This window comes from Myotis brandtii, unplaced genomic scaffold (assembly GCF_000412655.1).
Source record: "Myotis brandtii unplaced genomic scaffold, ASM41265v1 scaffold687, whole genome shotgun sequence".
NCBI lineage: Eukaryota > Metazoa > Chordata > Mammalia > Chiroptera > Vespertilionidae > Myotis > Myotis brandtii.
The window spans coordinates 1,366,844-1,384,480 of NW_005370687.1; the positions used below are offsets into that span (position 1 = coordinate 1,366,844).

A 17,637-nucleotide genomic window follows, 5' to 3' on the forward strand; every position below is an offset into this window, starting at 1 on the left:
GGGGGGTGGGAACCGGGTGGAGGGAAGCTATGGGGGAAAAAAGAGGGAACAACTGTATAATCTGAATAATAAAGATTTAATTTTAAAAAGAAAAAAAAAAAGGGGGAGAGGTTGGATATCTCTCTCTCTCATCTGCTTCTTCCTCCGCCTTCTGACCACTTCTCTATTGCTCTCTTGCCTTTCCGGCATCCCCACCCCCAACACTATCACTACTTCCTCCCATTCCAGGGTTCACCTCAGATGGCACGGGCTCCATATTTATGCCCCATCCACCACCTGCGGGAGACTCTCACAGCCAGCTCAGGTTCCCAGAGTGAGCCAGTTTTCTGTCGTGTGGAGGGAGAAATCCACCACTGACCTCGTGTGACTAAAGAGGCTGCTGTGGGCTCAGTTTTAGTTGTAAAGACAGCAAACAGTTCAAGTATGCAAGCTTCTCATGGAATCGTCCCTGCAAATACTCAACCTGTGGGGTGGGGAGCAGCCACTGGCCTGGTTAGAGGCCAAGACAGAGGCTCAAGAAGAGATGGATTTTGGATGATCTGCATTTCTTCTGTCTAAACTGAAAACCCCGCTAGATGACATGAGCGGCAATAAACGAATTGAAGTAGACTATAGGGAAGAACCTGCCAGTAGCGCTGTACTCCCAGGCGATCAAAGGCGTAGTGGAATCATTCACTGGGTGCTCACAGGCTGGCTAAGGGTTAGGTTACGGGACAGGACCAGTTTGGGACAGCCGGTGACATTGCCTCCAAGATCAGCAGGGTAGGTGGCTGGAATGAGGATGGGGATAACACCTACCCAGTTCCATTCACCTCCGGTTTCTAGGCACCTCCTACCTTGGTCATTAAGAATGGAGATTTCCTTGAGACTACACCCCTATTTGGGAGTGCCCAGAGGAGACACCAGGAATCTAGGACCTTAGCCTCATGCCAGGTACATAGTTGGTGATCAATAAATATTTGCTGAGTGAATGAATGAGCCCCTAAGGCAGGTCCAGAGAGCTGAGGCCTACCCTGCTCCCGTCTCCCACTGTTCCCTGGTTCTAATAGTTCAGGGCAGCAATTTTCAACCCTTTTCATCTCACAGCACACATAATTACTAAAATTCTGTGGCACACCAAAATATATTATATTTTCTGCCAACCTGACACACACAAAAAAGTTTAAATTTAAAAAAAAATCTTCACTCAAGGAGTGAGGATATTTTTTCCATTGATTTTTAGAGAGTGTGAAAGGGAGGTTGCCTCCTTCTTGCGCCCCAACTGGGATTGAACCTGCAACCAAGGTACATGCCTTTGACTAGGAGTCGAACGCAAGACTCATGGGTCTGTGGGCCAACACTCTCATCATTGAGCAAACTGGCCAGGGCAGGTATAATTTTGATTCATTCACACCGGACGGCTATTGTGGTGTTGGCTGTTGTTATTTGGAAATCTAAGGGCAAAGAGGTCAGTGCCCCTGACTAAGTAGGCATTGCATGTTTTAACAATTCTTGCAGCACATGGGTTGAAAAATCACAGGCCTAGGGTCTTGCTTCTTGCCCACTCACTAGGGTGGAAAAGACAGCATTCCCACAGGACTGGACGAAGGAAGGAGAGAAACCCTTGGGCCTACCAGGCACTGTCTAGGGCCAGCGAACCTTAGGGCAATCACCAATGGCTCTCCCTGGGCTCAGATTCCACCCCCTTCCTACCTGAGGTCTCAAAGCTTAAGGCAATAGTTCTCTAACCCGAAGTGGGGGGAGGGGGAAGGGGAGGTAGGGGAGGGGGAGGTAGGCATCAGCATAAAGCCCTTCCCAGCTCAGTCCCACTGGGAGGCAGGCTTCCCAGGAGCAGTTCAGCCAAAGGAGACCTCGGCCAGTTTGGACTGGGAAAGGCTCTGTAAACCTCTCGCCGAGGAAGTGACTGACAAGCATTAGCTAACTGTCTCTCTTCAAAGGCAGGAGGAAGAAGCAGGGAGGAGCAGGGTACGTGCCCAAGCTTGACTCCGGGGCGATGTGTACTCATCGCACGGAGTCTCGGACGTCACCTGGCCCGTGGCCCTCAGAAACCATGATGCCGCCTCAACATCCCGACATCGGCGGGGCAGGCTCTGGGCGATGGCTCTGCACCGCCCCTGCTCCCCGGACAGTGGGCAGCAGCCACCCAGTACTGGCCCCCTCCATGCCCGGGCCTCTCGATGGCTGGGTGCCCGAGAGTTCAGTGTTCACGCCTGGCTCAGCGGCGGGGCCCGTGGGTGTCTGCCAGCCTCCCTGGGCCCCGCGTGCCCTCACCTTGAGCTGGGACTTGGAGACCTTGCCGCTCTTCTCCACGTCCAGCGCGGTAAAAGCGTACCAGATGGACTTCAGCAGCTCCTTTCGCAGGGCCATGGCTGAGGCGCCCGCCCACGGTGGCTCTGACACCGAGATCCGGTTTCAGGAAATGCAAACGGTTGCCGAGACCACAGAGGGGCTGGCGCGGGGCGAGAGCTCCACCTGCCTGCTCGCCGGCTGCCTGTGCTGACTGGCGGGGCCAGCCTGTTGCTCCTGCAGGGTTCTGTGGCTTCACTCGCCAAGGCAGCGAGGCCCAAGCCCCAGAGCTGGGGCCCCAGGTCTGTTCTGCTGGCCCCTGGGCTGCCAGAGACAGCCTGCTGTGGGCAGACGCAGGCCCAGCCTGGCTTTGGAGTCACATGGGGGTGAGGGGGGTCCTGTCTCATTCCACACTTACCAGATCCGACATAAACTACTTAACCTCCTCGAGCAGCTTCCCCATTGGTAAAGCAGGAAAAACACCCAGCCCCTGAGTTGTAAGAAGGCCCGAGAGCGGCCGTAAGCAGAGTAGGCGCTGGACAAAGCATTCCTTTAGTGCCATCTGACAGGACTGGGGGGTGGGGGCTCCTCCCAGGCAGGAGACAAAGGCAGCGGCACAGAACTGTGGGACTGGGCCAGGGCTTCTCCAGGTCAGGCGGACCTGGCACGTGACCTGCTGCCTCCTGTCCTCCGGGCTTTGGCTCTAAAGGCACTCAGAGCATTGCCCACTCGGGCCCCTGGCCCTGAAGACCAGGCTGTGTCTGAGGCACACAGGGTGGGGTAGCAGAGGCTTGGGGCTCAGGGCTCCAGAGCAGTGCTTCCAGTTGTTTTAGATCCAGTGCCCATCAGGGCCCGGACACCCTCCCGCCGGGAACAGGGGTCATGGATGTTGAAGGTGCCAACTTAGGCATTTGAGAAATCGCCTTCCTGGAGCATGGCCCAGGCCCCCTGCCTCCATGGAGCAGGTGCAGGGTAAGTGGGACCTTGCTAGGCATCCCAGGAGAGGAGAGGACACGTGGGCTGGGGGAGAGGGTTCCGTTCCTGGGTGGTAGGAAGTGGCCTGGGGCACCTCCAATCCCTGCAATGTTCCCAGGCAGGAGGGGTCAAACCCAAAGATTCTTTCCATCAAATCCCTTCTCCCGCAGCCCTTCCCTCCTGTCAGGGCTGGTCTGGTCCTACCACAGTTTTTGGTGGGGTCTGACTGTGGTTTTGGAATTCCATGGCATGGCTCCAGACACCGAGGTGGGCACCCTCAGAGCTGGGTACCAGAGCCAGGACTTCAGTACCAGGGACCCTCAGTAACCTGAGCAAAGGTACCCCTGCCCCCTCCGATGCGGGGCTTTGTCCACTTGGAGCAGCTGACTGGGTCTGGACGGGCTCTGACTACGTAACACAAGGTCAGAGATCCCACCAGAACCTGGAAGCAGTGGTCGCACTGGTCCTGCTTGACCACCGTGAAGCCCACCTGATCGGCTGTGGGCAGGAAGCCACTGGCAGCTCCTCAGGGCTACCTCCCACCTGTGCCCCTGGGAGGGCAGTCCCACCAGTCCAGCACCAAGGCTCCATGGAGTTTGTGCCAGGGATACAGAGCTAAGCGCCCGATTTGACCGGCCCGGTCAACAGGGCTCAAAGCTGAAAGAAATGGAGGGACCCAGGTGGAAACTTGAAACTTTATTAAATACTCATTCACCCGTTTGCCACCACTGCTCACAGCAGGAAAAAATTATCAAAATGCAATTTAGAAAATTAAACCCAATCCCCAGTATGTACAGGCTGTTCCTTGCCTCTACCACAGAGGTTGAGGGGCAGATGGGGGTGGGGGGCGGTCGGGCACCTTTTCTCCAGCCACAGGCCCCTGAGCAATTCTGACTGTGGCAGCAGGAAGTACCCCGCTGCCAGGTGACCAGGCATCTCGCTGGCCTCTGGGGAGGTGGTTATTGCTGGGAGGGGCAGGGCTGGGGCTGTTCTGTTCCTACTGGGCTGAAGACCTGTCTGCCTCTCTCCTGGTGGACAGCGACCAGTCCGAGTGGATGACCAATCCCCACAGAAGCCCCAATTGCCACCTGAGAAGGGGAGTGGGAGGGCAGGAAGGGTGTTCTCTGGAGAGAGGACAGTGGGTGCCCAGCTGATTTTGAGGGGAGGACGCCCTGGTGCAGCCTGGTGACCACGCTTGTCCTTAGCTCCTGAGGATGACACACTCCCCTGATTCCGGCTGTCCAGCCCTCCTCTTGGGCAGGGCTCCCATCCCCTTCAGTTAGGCCATTTTCCTGCTGTCTTCTCACCCTGGAGACTATGTGGCTACCTCCCACGTGTCAGCCTCAGCCTGCGCCTGTGGAGGCGAGGATGGCTATGCGGCACGGTGCCTCCTCCATGTACGGGACCCAGCCCTCCAGGACTCAGCAGCCGCTCCCTGTCTCTGTGGCCTCCAAGGTCACGGCCCCTTGCTGCATGGCAGCAGTGGCCACGCTGATGGCCTCCTCCAAGGTCTGCTGCTCCTCCAGCTGTGGAGAGAGGAGGAGAGAGTGAGACCCTCTTCTAGGTTCGAGGGGTGGTGGTATGTGGCCAACTTTCTGAATTCCCTCCATCCACCCAGTGCCACACACTGAGCACTTAGTGGAGCCCCATTAACAGGAGGTTCACTGGTGAAGAGTCCTGTTAGGCTAGGTATGGCCAGGGAGCCACAGAATGGTCCAGGGTCAGAGAGATGGGCTTGTTCACAGAAGGGAACGACTGGTTGGAGAGCCTCCTTCTTTTCCTGGTGAAGAAATAAAGCTAGGAAGAGACGAAGGGTTTAGACCACCAGGTAGACTGCCACTGAAGTTACTGTGAAGGCTGGAAGGGGCTGCTCCACTCTGCCTCAGTCAAGAAAGGGCCGAGACAGGCATGTGGATTTAGGAAGAAAGGGATTTTTCCTCTGAAGTGAGCCCCTTTTGAGCCAAATGCCCTTCTCAAGATCTCCATCTCAGCCGTGGGCAAACTACGGCCCGCGGGCCGAATTCGGCCCGTTTGAAATGAATAAAACTGAAAAAAAAAAAAAGACCGTACCCTTTTATGTAATGATGTTTACTTTGAATTTATATTAGTTCACACAAACACTCCATCCATGCTTTTGTTCCGGCCCTCCGGTCCAGTTTAAGAACCCATTGTGGCCCTCGAGTCAAAAAGTTTGCCCACCCCTGATCTAACTCCTCTCCCCTCCTGGCTCCTTTCTCTGGTGGTGGGATCCTCCCAGACCTCTACCCACCTGCACAGCAATGTGCGTTCCGTTGGCTGTGGCCAACAGCGCCACCTGTTGATGATGAAGGGGTGCTACACTTGAGTCATCGGCCACCACAGCCCCAGAGGTAATGATTGTGACCTGAAATACAGATGAAAGAGGTTTTCCAATTCACCTACATTACTCTCCCTCCCCCCAATCCAAACAAATCCCTCCAATAAGAAGGCTGGGAAAACCCTGAAGAGAGCGTATCAAACCATTTTGGATCAGATTAATTGGGGTTCAGAGCTCACTGATGCTGTGTTTTTCTCTAAATTAATTTAGGGATTTTGAGTCATAGGACAGAGCTGTAAAAGGCCCCAGAGATCATTTAGCTCCCTCATTCGAAATGGACAAAAAGGCATAAAAAGTGACTTGCCTGTGGTAGCAAACAAATAAGGGATAGATTGAGATTTCAAACTGCTTCTCCACAGGGAATGGCTGATGGGAATGCCCTTTTTGTAGGGGAATCTGGGTCCCCATAAGAAAGCTTGACTAGTTTAGCCTGCATTTAAATGTCCACCCAACGGAAAGGAAGGACAAGAGAACAAGAAGCCCCAAGCAAACTGCCTGGTCATACGGGCTGCGTCTGGGAGCCATCGGCGCGGACCATGGTGACTGTATGTGTGCCCGATGCGGCAAGGGTATCGTCGGGACGGGGGATGGCGAGGGTGGTGCTGCTGTGCTGGGTCACCATGCTGATGGCACTTCCCAGGGCCTGCAGGTCTTCCGGGGACAGGCTGACCTGCCAACAGGAAGGAGGAAGGTGAGCTGGGAGTGCAGTGGTGGGTTGTCTGGAAGCCCCTGGGAGGATGTTGCCCTCCCTCCCGAACAAGGTTAACTTATCGGTAACCTAGGAGATGGGCTGCACGTCACAGGTGGTCAGGGACAAGCAATGAAACAGGTCCTGGGCTGTACAGAGGCTACACTGGACCACTCCGCTGACCACTTCCATTACCACCACTTTGCCGCAGGGTTCTGTTCCATGCAACTCAGGGTCTCCACCTAATTCATCCTATGCCAACTCCCGAAGGCACAGTGCACTTGACAGTGAGGGTGCTGACAAGGTCAGGTTTACTGCTGGCTAGAATCACCACCCCGTGCTCTGGCCTCTGCACCAGCATGCCTCTCTTGAGAAGGACATCCAAGTGTCTCTCATTCAAGTGGTCAGGACCTGTCAGCCTCCAAGTAAGGAGGGCAACTACCTGTGCTCCAGAAGCCCCAGAGACCCCTGGAAGCATGAGGAGAGGCTGTTACAAGACTCAGCCTCAGCTCACTGACAGCCAGAGGCTAGAGAGAGGAACTGGGTGGAGGTGGGGCTGTCAGAACTTCCAGGCTCCCCAGAGAGAGAGGGAGAAGGTACTAGCCAGAGTGCCCCCCCATCCCTACCCCCACCCCCAGGGCCGGTACCTGCTGGGCACCATCCTGAGTGATCAAAGCCACCTGGGGGGCCCCGTTCTCCTCAGTCACCATAGCCACTTGGGCTGGGATGTCATCACCCTCTTCTTTCACCTCCGAAAGGTAAGCAATGCGAGGTCGTTTGGGTGGTGGGCTCTCCTCGGCTGCAGAGGCGGCTGGGAGAGGAGAGCCCAGGCTGACACCTGCCACCGGATGGCCAAGGGGAGGCCTGGCTTGTCCCCACTCTCACCTCCGGCCCATGCCCCTCACCCTCGAGCTGCTGCTGCTCATAGAGGGCCTGCTCGCTCTCCTCGGTGGCCTCCAGCTCGCCATGGGCGCTGCGCTTGTGCATGGCCAAGGTGGAGGTCTGCCGGTAGGTCTTGCCGCAGGTGCTGCAGGTGTAGGGCTTGCAGTGTGTGTGCACCACGTGGTGCTTATACAGGCTCGAGTACTCGGTGAAGCGCTTCCCACAGCCTGGCACCGTGCAAACATATGGCTTCTCCCCTGGGGACACTGGGCTGTGAGGGGGGTGGGAACTGGGGCTGGCAAGGGGAAATCTAAGGGGACGGGGGTGAGGGTAGGGTTGGCGAAGAGAGTGCCAGAGGGAGGGGGAGGGACTAAGACCTGGAACTCTAAGTGGACAGACTTGGGGAAGATGGCCAGTGGAATAAAGGGGACACGAGCGTGGGGCTGCTGGAGACAGATGGAGAGAAAATGGGGGGGCTGGGCAAAGCTGGGGCTAAGGAAGGGGCTGGAGGGGAGCACTGGGGTCTGTGAGGCTGAGGGTCGTGAAGAGAAGAGGCAGGGAGGGGGTGGAGAGGATGACTGTCGTGTCAGGTGCAATGCGGAGTGAGGGGACCGAAGGCTGGACGAGGAACCTAACACTGGGGAGGGGAGGATACACCAGTCATAGGACAGTGGATGAGGCGAGGAGCTGAAGGGGACATTTCCCTCTGCCGTTTCCCCCTCATGCCTGACCCTGGCCTGCTGCTGGGTGCTCAGCTGGAGAGGGAGAATTCAGAGTGGAGAGAGGTGGCAGGGAGCTGGGAGGGCAGGCAATACCTGTCAGATTGCACAGTGCAAGTGAAACGGTGGTTCCGAGGGCATGGCCGGAACCGCAGAACCCCCTCGCCCCGCCCACAGACCAGCCTGACTGGCCAGAAGCCTACAGTGAAGGGCGGGGCCTCGGAGGGTGTCCTGCATGCCAGCTGGCCCACCTGTGTGGATGCGCACGTGGTTCTTGTAGTTGGTGGCGCTCGTGAAGCCGCGGCCACAGTGGGGCTCCGGGCAGGTGTAGGGCCGCTCGCCTGTGTGGGTGCGCACGTGTACCTTGCGGATATTGGATGTGGTGAAGGAGCGGCCACAGCCCTCGAAGGGGCACCGGAACGGGCGTTCACCTATGGAGGGTGGAGGGTGGGGTGTGGTCAGGAAGGGGGCACCTGGGGCACGTGGCCAGGACAGCACCAGGCTCCAGACCCGCCTACCAGTGTGGGTCCGGACGTGCTTCTGCAGGTCTCCCGAGGTCTTGAAGGCCTTGCTGCACAGCTCCTCTGGGCACTTGTATGGCTTCTCACCCGTGTGGGTGCGCACGTGACTCTTCAGCCCGTAGCCTGCCGCCCAGTGGGAGGGAGGGTGAGAAGAACACTCCGTGGGCCTCATCCTCCACCACCTCACTTCCCAGCTCACGGCTCTCCACCCCAGGTGTGTCTGGGAGGCTCCAGGCCTCCTCTGGCCCACGAAGCCTGCGTCTGCCTCTATACCACCCCTGCCTGGGAAGGCGAGAAGAGCTGGGGAGCCCACTCTGCCCTCCTGCCCTCTCCAGGGGGCAGGTCCATTCCAGAGCATGAGTGAGAGGGAACCTAGGGAACCCTGGGCTAAGGCTCTCGATTCAGAGGAAAAGTGAAGCCCAGAGATGCAGTGGCCGACCCAACACCCCGCCGTGGTCGGTGTCAGAGCTGACACAAAAGGCAGGGTCTCTGCCGACCCCCTCCCCCCCCCAGTCTCCTTCTGCTTAAAGTAAACCATGTGCCACTTGCTTCTGAAACAGGGCTTCCTTCAGAGTCAGCGCCCTGCGAGTCAGGGGGCTCTGAGAGCAGTCTCTCCAGGAAGGAGCCTGGTGTCAGGGTCCCCAGGGGGAGTCCCCAAAGCTGATCTAGAACCTCTGCCTCCAACTAGAAGCAGCCCACCTTCAGCCTCCACCAGTAGATTACCTGTGGCGAAGGCCTTTCCGCAGCTGGGAAAGTCACACCTGTACGGGCGGTCCCCTGTATGAGCTCTTTCATGCACCTGTCAGGACAAGCAATCACACAATTCAGAGGGACAAGGATATGAATGGGCTTGTCAATGCTTTTTAGGGCCCAGAGTATCAGCCCAGAGGTCAGTCACCTCCTTTATTTTGCTTCCTTTTCAACTGAGAGGCTACCTCCTCCAGGGAGCCTTCCCTGATTCTTTCTTCCTGCACTCTTCATGGTCACAGCTCCCGTGAGGACATTTCTGTATACTCATCTCTCCCTCCAGTAGGCAATGAGCAACTTGAGGGCGGGGACCCTCAGTCAAAGCAGGCAGGTAGAATTGCAGGCTGGTGGGGAGACGGAAAGGCTGAAAGCTCTCTGTGGCAACCTTACCTTCAAGTGATGAGCAGTGGTGTACAGACGCCCACAGCCCTTGTAGCCACAGCGGAATGCTCTGTCCCCAACCTGCTGCCCTTTGCCATTATGGGGTGCCTGGCTGTCCTGCAGAACCTGAGGAAAAATTGTGGGGTCCTAATATGTATTCTCCTCAATGAAAGGAGGAAAGAGGTGGGACACAGGGCCCACCGGGGGCAGCTTAAGACCCAATAAGCAGGGGTAAACTGCCAGGGGGAAAGGGCAACCTGGGGTGACAGGCCCAGGCAGAGGGAACAGAACACTGTGGAGAAACAGGCTGGTGTGGGGTCGCCACCATCTCTAATGGGCAGAGGGAGGACGCGTGTCACAGGCTGTGACAGCCATGGGAGAAACAGCGCCCGCGCCGGCTCGGTAAGGTGGGGAGGGTGGTCTGCATGGCCACACTCTGGCTAGGCTGGAAGCCAGTGACCCCCTTCTGACCACACACACCTAGGAGGCCGCCACTCTGCACCCTCTCTCCTCTGACGGGAGGAGCCCGTGCTCCCTGTGGGACACCTGTGCTCAGGGGGCATTAACCAGGGGGCTGCTGTGGGGATGGGCCCACCGAGGTTCAGCAGGGAGGGGCCACACCGGCACACTGCAGCACAGCACAGGGCGGGGACCCGCAGGTGTCCCCAGCAGCAGCTCTAACCACCGCGCCAGCTAACTGGCTTGAAGATTTGGAATTAGATGTAGGCTTATTCAAAAAGAGCTTTAAAAACCAACCAGGGTCAAGAAACATGAAAAAGTCTGAGCCCACACTCTTTCTTTTTTTTTTTAATTTAAATTAAATCTTTATTGTTCAGATTATTATAGTTGTTCCTCTTTTTCCGCCCGATAGCTCCCCTCCACCCGGTTCCCCCCCCCCCCCCTTCCCCTTCCCCCCCCCCCCCCCCCCCCGCCCCTTTCATCTCTCCCGGGAGCAGTGCCAGAGCCACCTACTCCCACCGGCCTCTCGTTTCAGGGAGCTCACTGCTCTCTCCTGGGGAGGGTCCTGCTGAGACTGTCCCTAGTCTTTGTTCTGGGACATTGGCCTTCCAGGAGCTCCCGAAACAGAACTCCGGGAGTCACGTGGGTGGGGAGTCAAGGAGTGAGGCCAAATTCATGGCAAAGTCAGGGGTCAGGGGGCTGACAGAGTTTCATGAACAATTCAGAAGCTGGTGGTTGGCGGGGAGGGTCACAGGTGGCCAGGCCTGCCCAGAGAGCTAACCCACAATGCTCTGGAATTTCACTCCCATGTCTCAGTAGCTCTCGGGGTGATAGAGGGAATCAAGGAACTTCAGGCTGGAAGTGACCTCTGAGGTCATCTGGTCCCATCTCATCAAATCAGAGAGGAGCAAGCTGAGGCCTGGGAGGAGAGTGACTACCCACGGTCCGACAGGGTAGAGGCAGAGCCAGCACAAACCTCAGGACTCGTGACTTAAAGCCCAGTTGTCTCCAACAGCATCAACTCTCAAATTGGCTCCTAAAATACACTCAGGAACAGGGGCGGGAGTGGGCATAGCCCGGTGGCCGCTGTAAAGCTTTGTGTTCCATTGTGGAAAGACATAGGGTTTTCTCCTCTCTGTGACGCAGACACACTAGTTTCACCCTAAAAACAACCCCATCTCCGGGTAAAGCTCGCGCTCCAGGGAGCCCCTCCACATCTACCCGAGGCTCCCTAGCTCATGCCGGCAGCGAGCACCTGGCTAGGGGAGCTCACAGGTCTCTGTGCCCGCCTCCCTGCGGGCAGGGCCACGGCTCCGGCACAGACAGCTGGGACTGACGGACGGCTGAAGAGCCGGGATCCTCTTCCTTTGCGGCTGAGCTACTGTGTGGGCCTCGTGTTCCAAGAATCACAGCTGCTCTGTCACATCTGCCCCGTCACCGCCTCCTGAGGTTATTTCCCCAAATGACTAAATGAGTCACAGAGAAGAAATACACACAAGGACATCTGACCTCAGTGGACGGGGAAAACTAATAAAAGTCACTGGCAAGGGCTTCCGGGCAGCCAAAGCAAAGCCAGGACTACGGATGTCACTGCTGCTCACAGCTGCCTCCCCCGCAGAGGCAGCGTAGACAAGGGTGAGCGTAAACAGCTGTCGGCCCTCTGTCGGCAGGGCCGGCCAGGCTGGATGCACGCCCTGGATGAGGATGTGAAAGATGAGCAGGGAGCGGGGGTTCAGGGGCTAAGGGAGTAGCCCAGGCCAGGCCCAAGCACTGGCGGTCTTGTCCTCTAAAGAGGTGGCAGTTTTGGCAGGGCCAAGAGAGCTGGTGGGCGGTGAGGCTCTGCGAGCTCACCTTGCTGGCGTACTGCTCCAGGGCCACCACCGTGTCTGCGCTGAAGCCCTCGTCGTCCTCGGCAGCCAGGTCCTCCAAGCCCACCTCCGTCTGCACGGCCAGGATGGTGCTGTCCGCCGGCACAGCCGCTGGGTGGTGAATGTAGGCAGTGGAGCCGTCCTCCAGCTGGACGGCCTCCAGGGAGCTGGGGTCGTAGCCCTCTGTGGGGACAGGCGCTTAGGAGAGGCACTGGGCCCAGGAGGGTCTCGGCATCATGTCTCCCGGCCTGTCTCCTGGGGCTGCCTCTCCTCAGGACGAGGCCTCCATGGAGCTCTCGCTGGGAACTCACAAGCTCCTGGAGAACCCGAGGGGACCACCATCTCCACCTACATGACCATCAGAACCTCCTACCTGGTGGTCCCTACCCCCTCTCTTCCCTCCAGGCAGATGGCGTCTGGGGGGATCTTTGCAGGACACAAAGGTGATCATGTGGACCCAAACAGTTCAGCTGCTTCCCACTGGTTTCAGGAGAAAGACCAAAACCCTTCTCCTGACGCCCCAAGCTCTGGGCCCTGCCTCTGTTTGGCGTCATCTCCTCATCTTACCGATTCTGCCCTCACCCCCAGTACTCTAACTTCTAGCAACTGCTGAAATGGGCCATTCTTTCTCCCCATCTCTGGGCCAACGAAGGGTGTTCCTCTGTCCCTGCCACCCTTGCTTCCCTAGCGAGTCCACTTCATTCTTCAGCTCTCAGCCCAGTGTCACTTCCCCAGAGACCCTCCCCGAGCCTGGTCTCTGCTTGTGATGACCAGCTCCTCAGTGACTATTTGCAGCCCTTCTGTTTCCCTCACTGGACCCCAGGGAAGCTGGGACCGTCAGACTTTGTTCTCGCTTGTATATTCCACACGTAGCAATCCAGGCACACACAAGCAGTCACTCAGGAAACTACTTGCAGAAGGAATAAATTGTTATTCTTCAGTACCTTAGGAGATTTAGTCTTTTTTTGGTTTATTTGTTTCTTGTTAATCCTCATCTAAGGGTATTTTTTCCTTTGCTTTTCAGAGAGAGTGGAAGGGAAGGAGGGAGGGGGAGAGAGAGAGAAACCCAGGTACGTGCCCTTTACTGGGAATTGAACCCATGACCCTTCGGTGTGCAGTCCGATGCTCTAACCACTAATCTCACTGGCCAGGGCACGAGCTTTATTCTTAAATATAAGTTTTTTGCTCCTGGTCTTGGATGACATCCTTCGGTCCTATTTAAAGCCCTAAGATTTGTGTTGTGCTAGAGCCATAGCCGCCATCAAGGCTCATGCTATTGACCCCCAAGGCCTAGCCTCCTGGGGACAGGACCAGCTGCTCCTGTGGTGCGCCCAAGAGAAGGCAGCTGAGATTGCTAATCCAGGGGAGCTGGGGGCCACGCTCCCATGACTATGCCCCAACTCCCAGGGTATGCCACTCCACGCGCCCACCGCCGCCAGCTCGTCTCCCTTCCTTCCCGCAGTCATGATGCCTGTGGCCCCACCTTTGGGTGTGCGGTGTATGTAGGCCATGCTGCCATCCTCCAGCTGCACAGGCTGTCCATCCTCAAAGGAAAGAGGTTCTGTAACGAGAGCAATGCCTGCCTTTCTCTGGAGCTCGGTGCCAGGCAGGGCTCCTCGATGGGGGCTGCCTGCCCTCCTCACCTTTCTGCACTGTCACTTGGTGGATGTACGCGGTGGTTCCGTCCTCGAGCTGGATCACTTGTCCTTCGAGCAGCTTCTCTCCTATGGAGATGGAAATGGAGAGGAGTGGGCCAGGCCCAGAAAAGGGCTGAAAACACCTGCCTGCTTTTAGCGGAGGCCTGAGATACAGGTGATATTTTCCAGGTTACCTTGCTCCCTGCTCCCAAGGCCTGATCCATGAGGAACCCCACAGATCCCCACAGGGGGAGCCACTGCATCTATTATTCTATACATGCCCAGCAAAGCGGGGGCTTCCAACCTAACAGAGCAGTTGCTGAGACTGAACTAACTGAAGAACAAAGGATGCCCTGAAACCTAGAAAGGACCCAATGGGTCAAAAGTCAGATATGGCTCAAAATAACCAAATCAAAATACATTCCCCATCTCCCTGTGCCAGTGTGCCAAGGCCTAGCCCCTCTGATAGACAGTGTGGCTTACAGTTAGAAGCAATGGGCTCTGGAACCAGCCCAGGCCTCCTGGGACGGCCTTTCAGCTCTGCCTCTTACTAGCTGTGTGCAGCTTATTTAACCTCTCTGTGCTTCAGCGTCTTCTTCTTAAAATAATTAAAAATTGTCTCCATTGGGCTGCTATAAGGGTTAAATGAGTTAATGAATATAAAACACTCAGAACAGTCCCTGGGATGTGGCCAGCTCTCAATAACCTTCGGCTTTTTTTTGTTTTTGTTTTTTACAATCAGCCCAATCTGTACATTAGAAGAAGCAGAAAGGAAAGCAGTCGGGAGCCAAGTGAATGTGACTATTGTGCTCCCACATGTCCACCGATCTCGCTCCACCGCCAATGGACACTGTCTCCTTCACTGACCTCTGCCATCTTCACTTGTCTGATAAAAAACCAACTCACCTAAAGCAACAAAATAGCCCTCTAAAAATTAATAAGACCACAGAGTGCCTACGATACTATCTTTCCTTTATCTCAGATTCTTACTGAGAAGCCCTTCTAAGAGCAAAAGATTCTTAGGAGTTTTGTGTCCAGTGAGTCTGGAGGAGGGAATGGGGAGGGGAAGAGAAAAAGGAGATTGAAGCACTAATGACAAATGGGTTGTTCATTCCTTTCCTTACAAGTTTTGGGTTCAGGAAGCTGAGCTCTTGTGTGGGACAGGCAATACTTTCGGCCCAGCTCCCTGCTGATGTCTCCTCCTCCGAGGAATTCCCAAACTTGTCCCCAAACTGAGTCCTCTTGGGTCAGTGGTTAACAGCTCTACAACCCAGCCGAAGGCAGGTGGAGTGGAGACAAAGGCAACAGGAGAGGGGAGAGGGAAGCCCCGGCCCGCCCCTTCTCTCGAGCAGCGGCCCCTGCATCTGTCCTGGCCGGACGCCAGTGCTGGGCTCTGAAAGCATCAGCAGAGATTCTGCTAGTGAACTGGGCATTGCCTCAAGGCAGAAAACAAAATGTTGAGAAGAGTTATTTAAGAAAAAAATTTTCTTTTTAATGTACAGCTATCAATATTTTATTTACATTTCTATATTTCTATATCATCCTTGATCTTAAAGTAAATCTATATTGAACACACTACATATATTTTACTAATGTACATTTAACCTATGTCATTCACATTTTAATTTAAAATATATTTTGAAATGTGTAATAATGGCTGAGAAAAACTTTAAAAATATATATTTTTATTGATTTTAGAGAGGAAGGGAGAGGGAGAGAGGGTTAGAAACATCACTGATGAGAGAGAAACACTGATTGGCTGCCTCCTGCACACTCCCTACTGGGGATCAAGCCTGCAGTCCAGACATATGTCCTTGACCGTAATCCAACCCGGGACCCTTCAGTCCACAGGTTGATGCTCTATATACAGAGCCAAACCAGCTAGGGCGGCTGAGAAAAACTTTAACCTAGAATTTCCTGTAACAACCAGAGGCTACGATGGGGAGGGGGGAGAAGAGCTGGCTGACGGGCCTCCCAGCCCATCACAGAGGGGCCGCACATTCCTGTCGTCGGGGCAGTCCAGTGCATTTATTCACAGCACGCTCTTCCACTCTCAGAGGAGTCGGGTTTGAATGACATGCTTTATGCTTACCCTAATTTCGTAACATTTTAGGGCTTCCTGCACACGCAGGGGCCCAGGCACAGCTGCCTGCTGACAGAGATGAACGTGCCCGGTCAGGGGCTTCAGAGGAGCTCACCAGAGAGGCACCTTCCGAGACAGTGCGGTTCTGCATGCGGGAGGCCAGCTCTCCCCTCCGCAGTGTGCAATCTGCTGTGTGTGAGCGTGTGCATATGTGCAAGTACACACTGCAGCACCTTGGAGGAGGCAGAGAACAGAGCCAGGAAGAGTGATGAGAGAAAGACATAAACAGGACGTGGGGGAGGCAGAGACCCAGATACAAGAAGGAAAGAGATAAGAAAAGAGTGTGGCTTTCTCAGGCCAAATACGGCCTCTTGCTTTTACTTATTCATTCAACCATTAAAAATTGGCACAGAAGACTGAGGCACGGGCGATAACTGGGTCCGTGGAGTAAACACGCCCGTCTACACAGTTCCTAAGTTCTTCCACCACCGACGGCAGCAGTGGGCAACAACTGCGACGGGAAGTCTGCAAACACAGGGTTTCGGGATTCAAAAGGATTCTAGAGAAGTTTCATGTTCAAGAAAACTAAGCCAGCCCCACACATCCTAGGTCTTGATAAGAAACCTTTCCAAGTGTACTTGAAGGCACCACACGCTATCACATGGAAAGAGCTTACTGATGAGATTAGGGGTCTCTTTGTCATCATCAGGAAGCAGACAATTAAAATGAAATCAACAAACAAATTATCTGTAAATTTGGGAACCGAGATACATTTTGACGACATGTTGAAGTGAGGGAGGGCGATGTTGCGGTGACAATGCCGTTGTGAGGATGGCGGCGCTCAGACCCAGAAAAGGCAAGATGAAGACTAGGAATGAGACAGTGTGTGTTGGCGCTGTCCGAGGGAGACGTGATGCCATCGGGCGTGTCTGAGGCTGGAAGGAGCCTGCGGTGAGGGAAGTGTCCCTGGCCCAGAGGCCTGGCCCTTCAACTACACTCTGTTCTGAAGCCACCCTCACCTTGATCCTAGAGAATCTGAATTTCAGATATACAATGAATTTTTTTTAGTAGTTAGTGTTTTTATTTTAGTATTTTTAGCATTTAGTTCCATGCTTATACATGTCTATCCCATGTAGTATTTGGGACAGACTTATACTACAAAATTATTTATCGTTTCTGAAACTCAGCTTTAACTGTGTGCCATGTATTTTTATTTCTGGCGACCCTGGTGGGGCTGAAGGCATGAGCTCTATTCTTGGGTGTCCCTCTCTGGACCTAGAAGAGTATCTTGTGCATGGTGGATGCTCAGTAGATAGTTTGAGCGCTTAAACTTGCTGGGACGTCTGAGTAACTGGAGAGGGGTATTGAAAAGTAGGAAGTCAGAACCAGCACTGTGTTCATCGATTCCAGAAGTAGTTAAGGAATTCTGCTTTCAGAGGGCTTGGCTCCTACGCTGGTCTGGCCTGATTTTCTAGCTGCCTAGATGGCGTTTGATTTTAAAGAGTTACCTCAAGACATGCTCGCGCAGAGCAATGTGGCAAGCGGGTGGGAGGCAGGGGAGACTGTGGACGGGGACCCTCCTCTCCGGAAGCTGGGGGCGGGGGTTCTGAGCCTCTGGAAACACTCACCTTTGACCGCTTGCTGGACGTAGGCCGTTGTCCCGTCACTGAGGGTGACTGTCTGCAGCCCCAAGCTCTCCATGGCAAACTGCTGCTCGTGCACTCAGACATGAAGTTGGCTTCTGCCAGCACCGAGAGCCACAGCTGAGGGCAGGGTTCCTCCTGGGTCACAAACCTGAGGAAATGGACAGTTGCACATATGAGTTACAACGCTCCCAAAGCTGCAAGGACACAGGGAAAGAGTGAATGCAGGCAGCCAAGAAGAAAGAGACAAATTCTTCAAAGTAGATAACTATGTTGGTTTTTATGAAGTGGGTTAAAAATATACACATTTAAGAATTCTAAAAATCAAAATAAATGAATAGGAAATCTAATGAACAAAATAAACTGGTGAATAAAATAGAATCAGAGGCATG

At 54.9% G+C, this 17,637-nt stretch overlaps 2 protein-coding genes across 3 annotated transcripts in view; both read right to left on the minus strand.

Moving 5' to 3' along the window:
• The window catches only part of DEF6 (DEF6 guanine nucleotide exchange factor), a 25,302-nt gene extending 22,431 nt beyond the window's left edge, over positions 1 to 2,871 (minus strand). Inside the window, exon 1 of the mRNA XM_014529631.1 lies at positions 2,272 to 2,871. Within this exon, the coding sequence (XP_014385117.1) occupies positions 2,272 to 2,367 (96 nt within the window). The 5' untranslated portion in view covers positions 2,368 to 2,871. The remainder of the gene's footprint in view (positions 1 to 2,271) is intronic.
• Positions 2,872 to 3,942: 1,071 nt separating this feature from the next.
• On the minus strand, positions 3,943 to 17,416 carry ZNF76 (zinc finger protein 76). Of its 2 annotated transcripts, XM_005881744.2 has the most exons (13): positions 17,231 to 17,415; positions 13,526 to 13,606; positions 13,366 to 13,443; positions 11,866 to 12,065; positions 9,565 to 9,681; positions 9,151 to 9,226; positions 8,425 to 8,550; positions 8,158 to 8,337; positions 7,211 to 7,444; positions 6,953 to 7,116; positions 6,123 to 6,287; positions 5,531 to 5,644; positions 3,943 to 4,787 (listed from the first exon to the last, which is right to left on the minus strand). In XM_005881744.2, the coding sequence occupies exons 1-13, from the start codon at positions 17,301 to 17,303 to the stop codon at positions 4,683 to 4,685; spliced, it is 1,713 nt and encodes a 570-aa protein (XP_005881806.1). In that variant the 5' UTR covers positions 17,304 to 17,415; the 3' UTR covers positions 3,943 to 4,682. The 2 variants fall into 2 exon arrangements, with proteins under 2 accessions (XP_005881806.1, XP_014385108.1); XM_014529622.1 differs by lacking the exon at positions 6,953 to 7,116 and having other exon boundaries at positions 7,191 to 7,444; positions 17,231 to 17,416.
• Between the last annotated feature and the right edge of the window lie 221 nt (positions 17,417 to 17,637).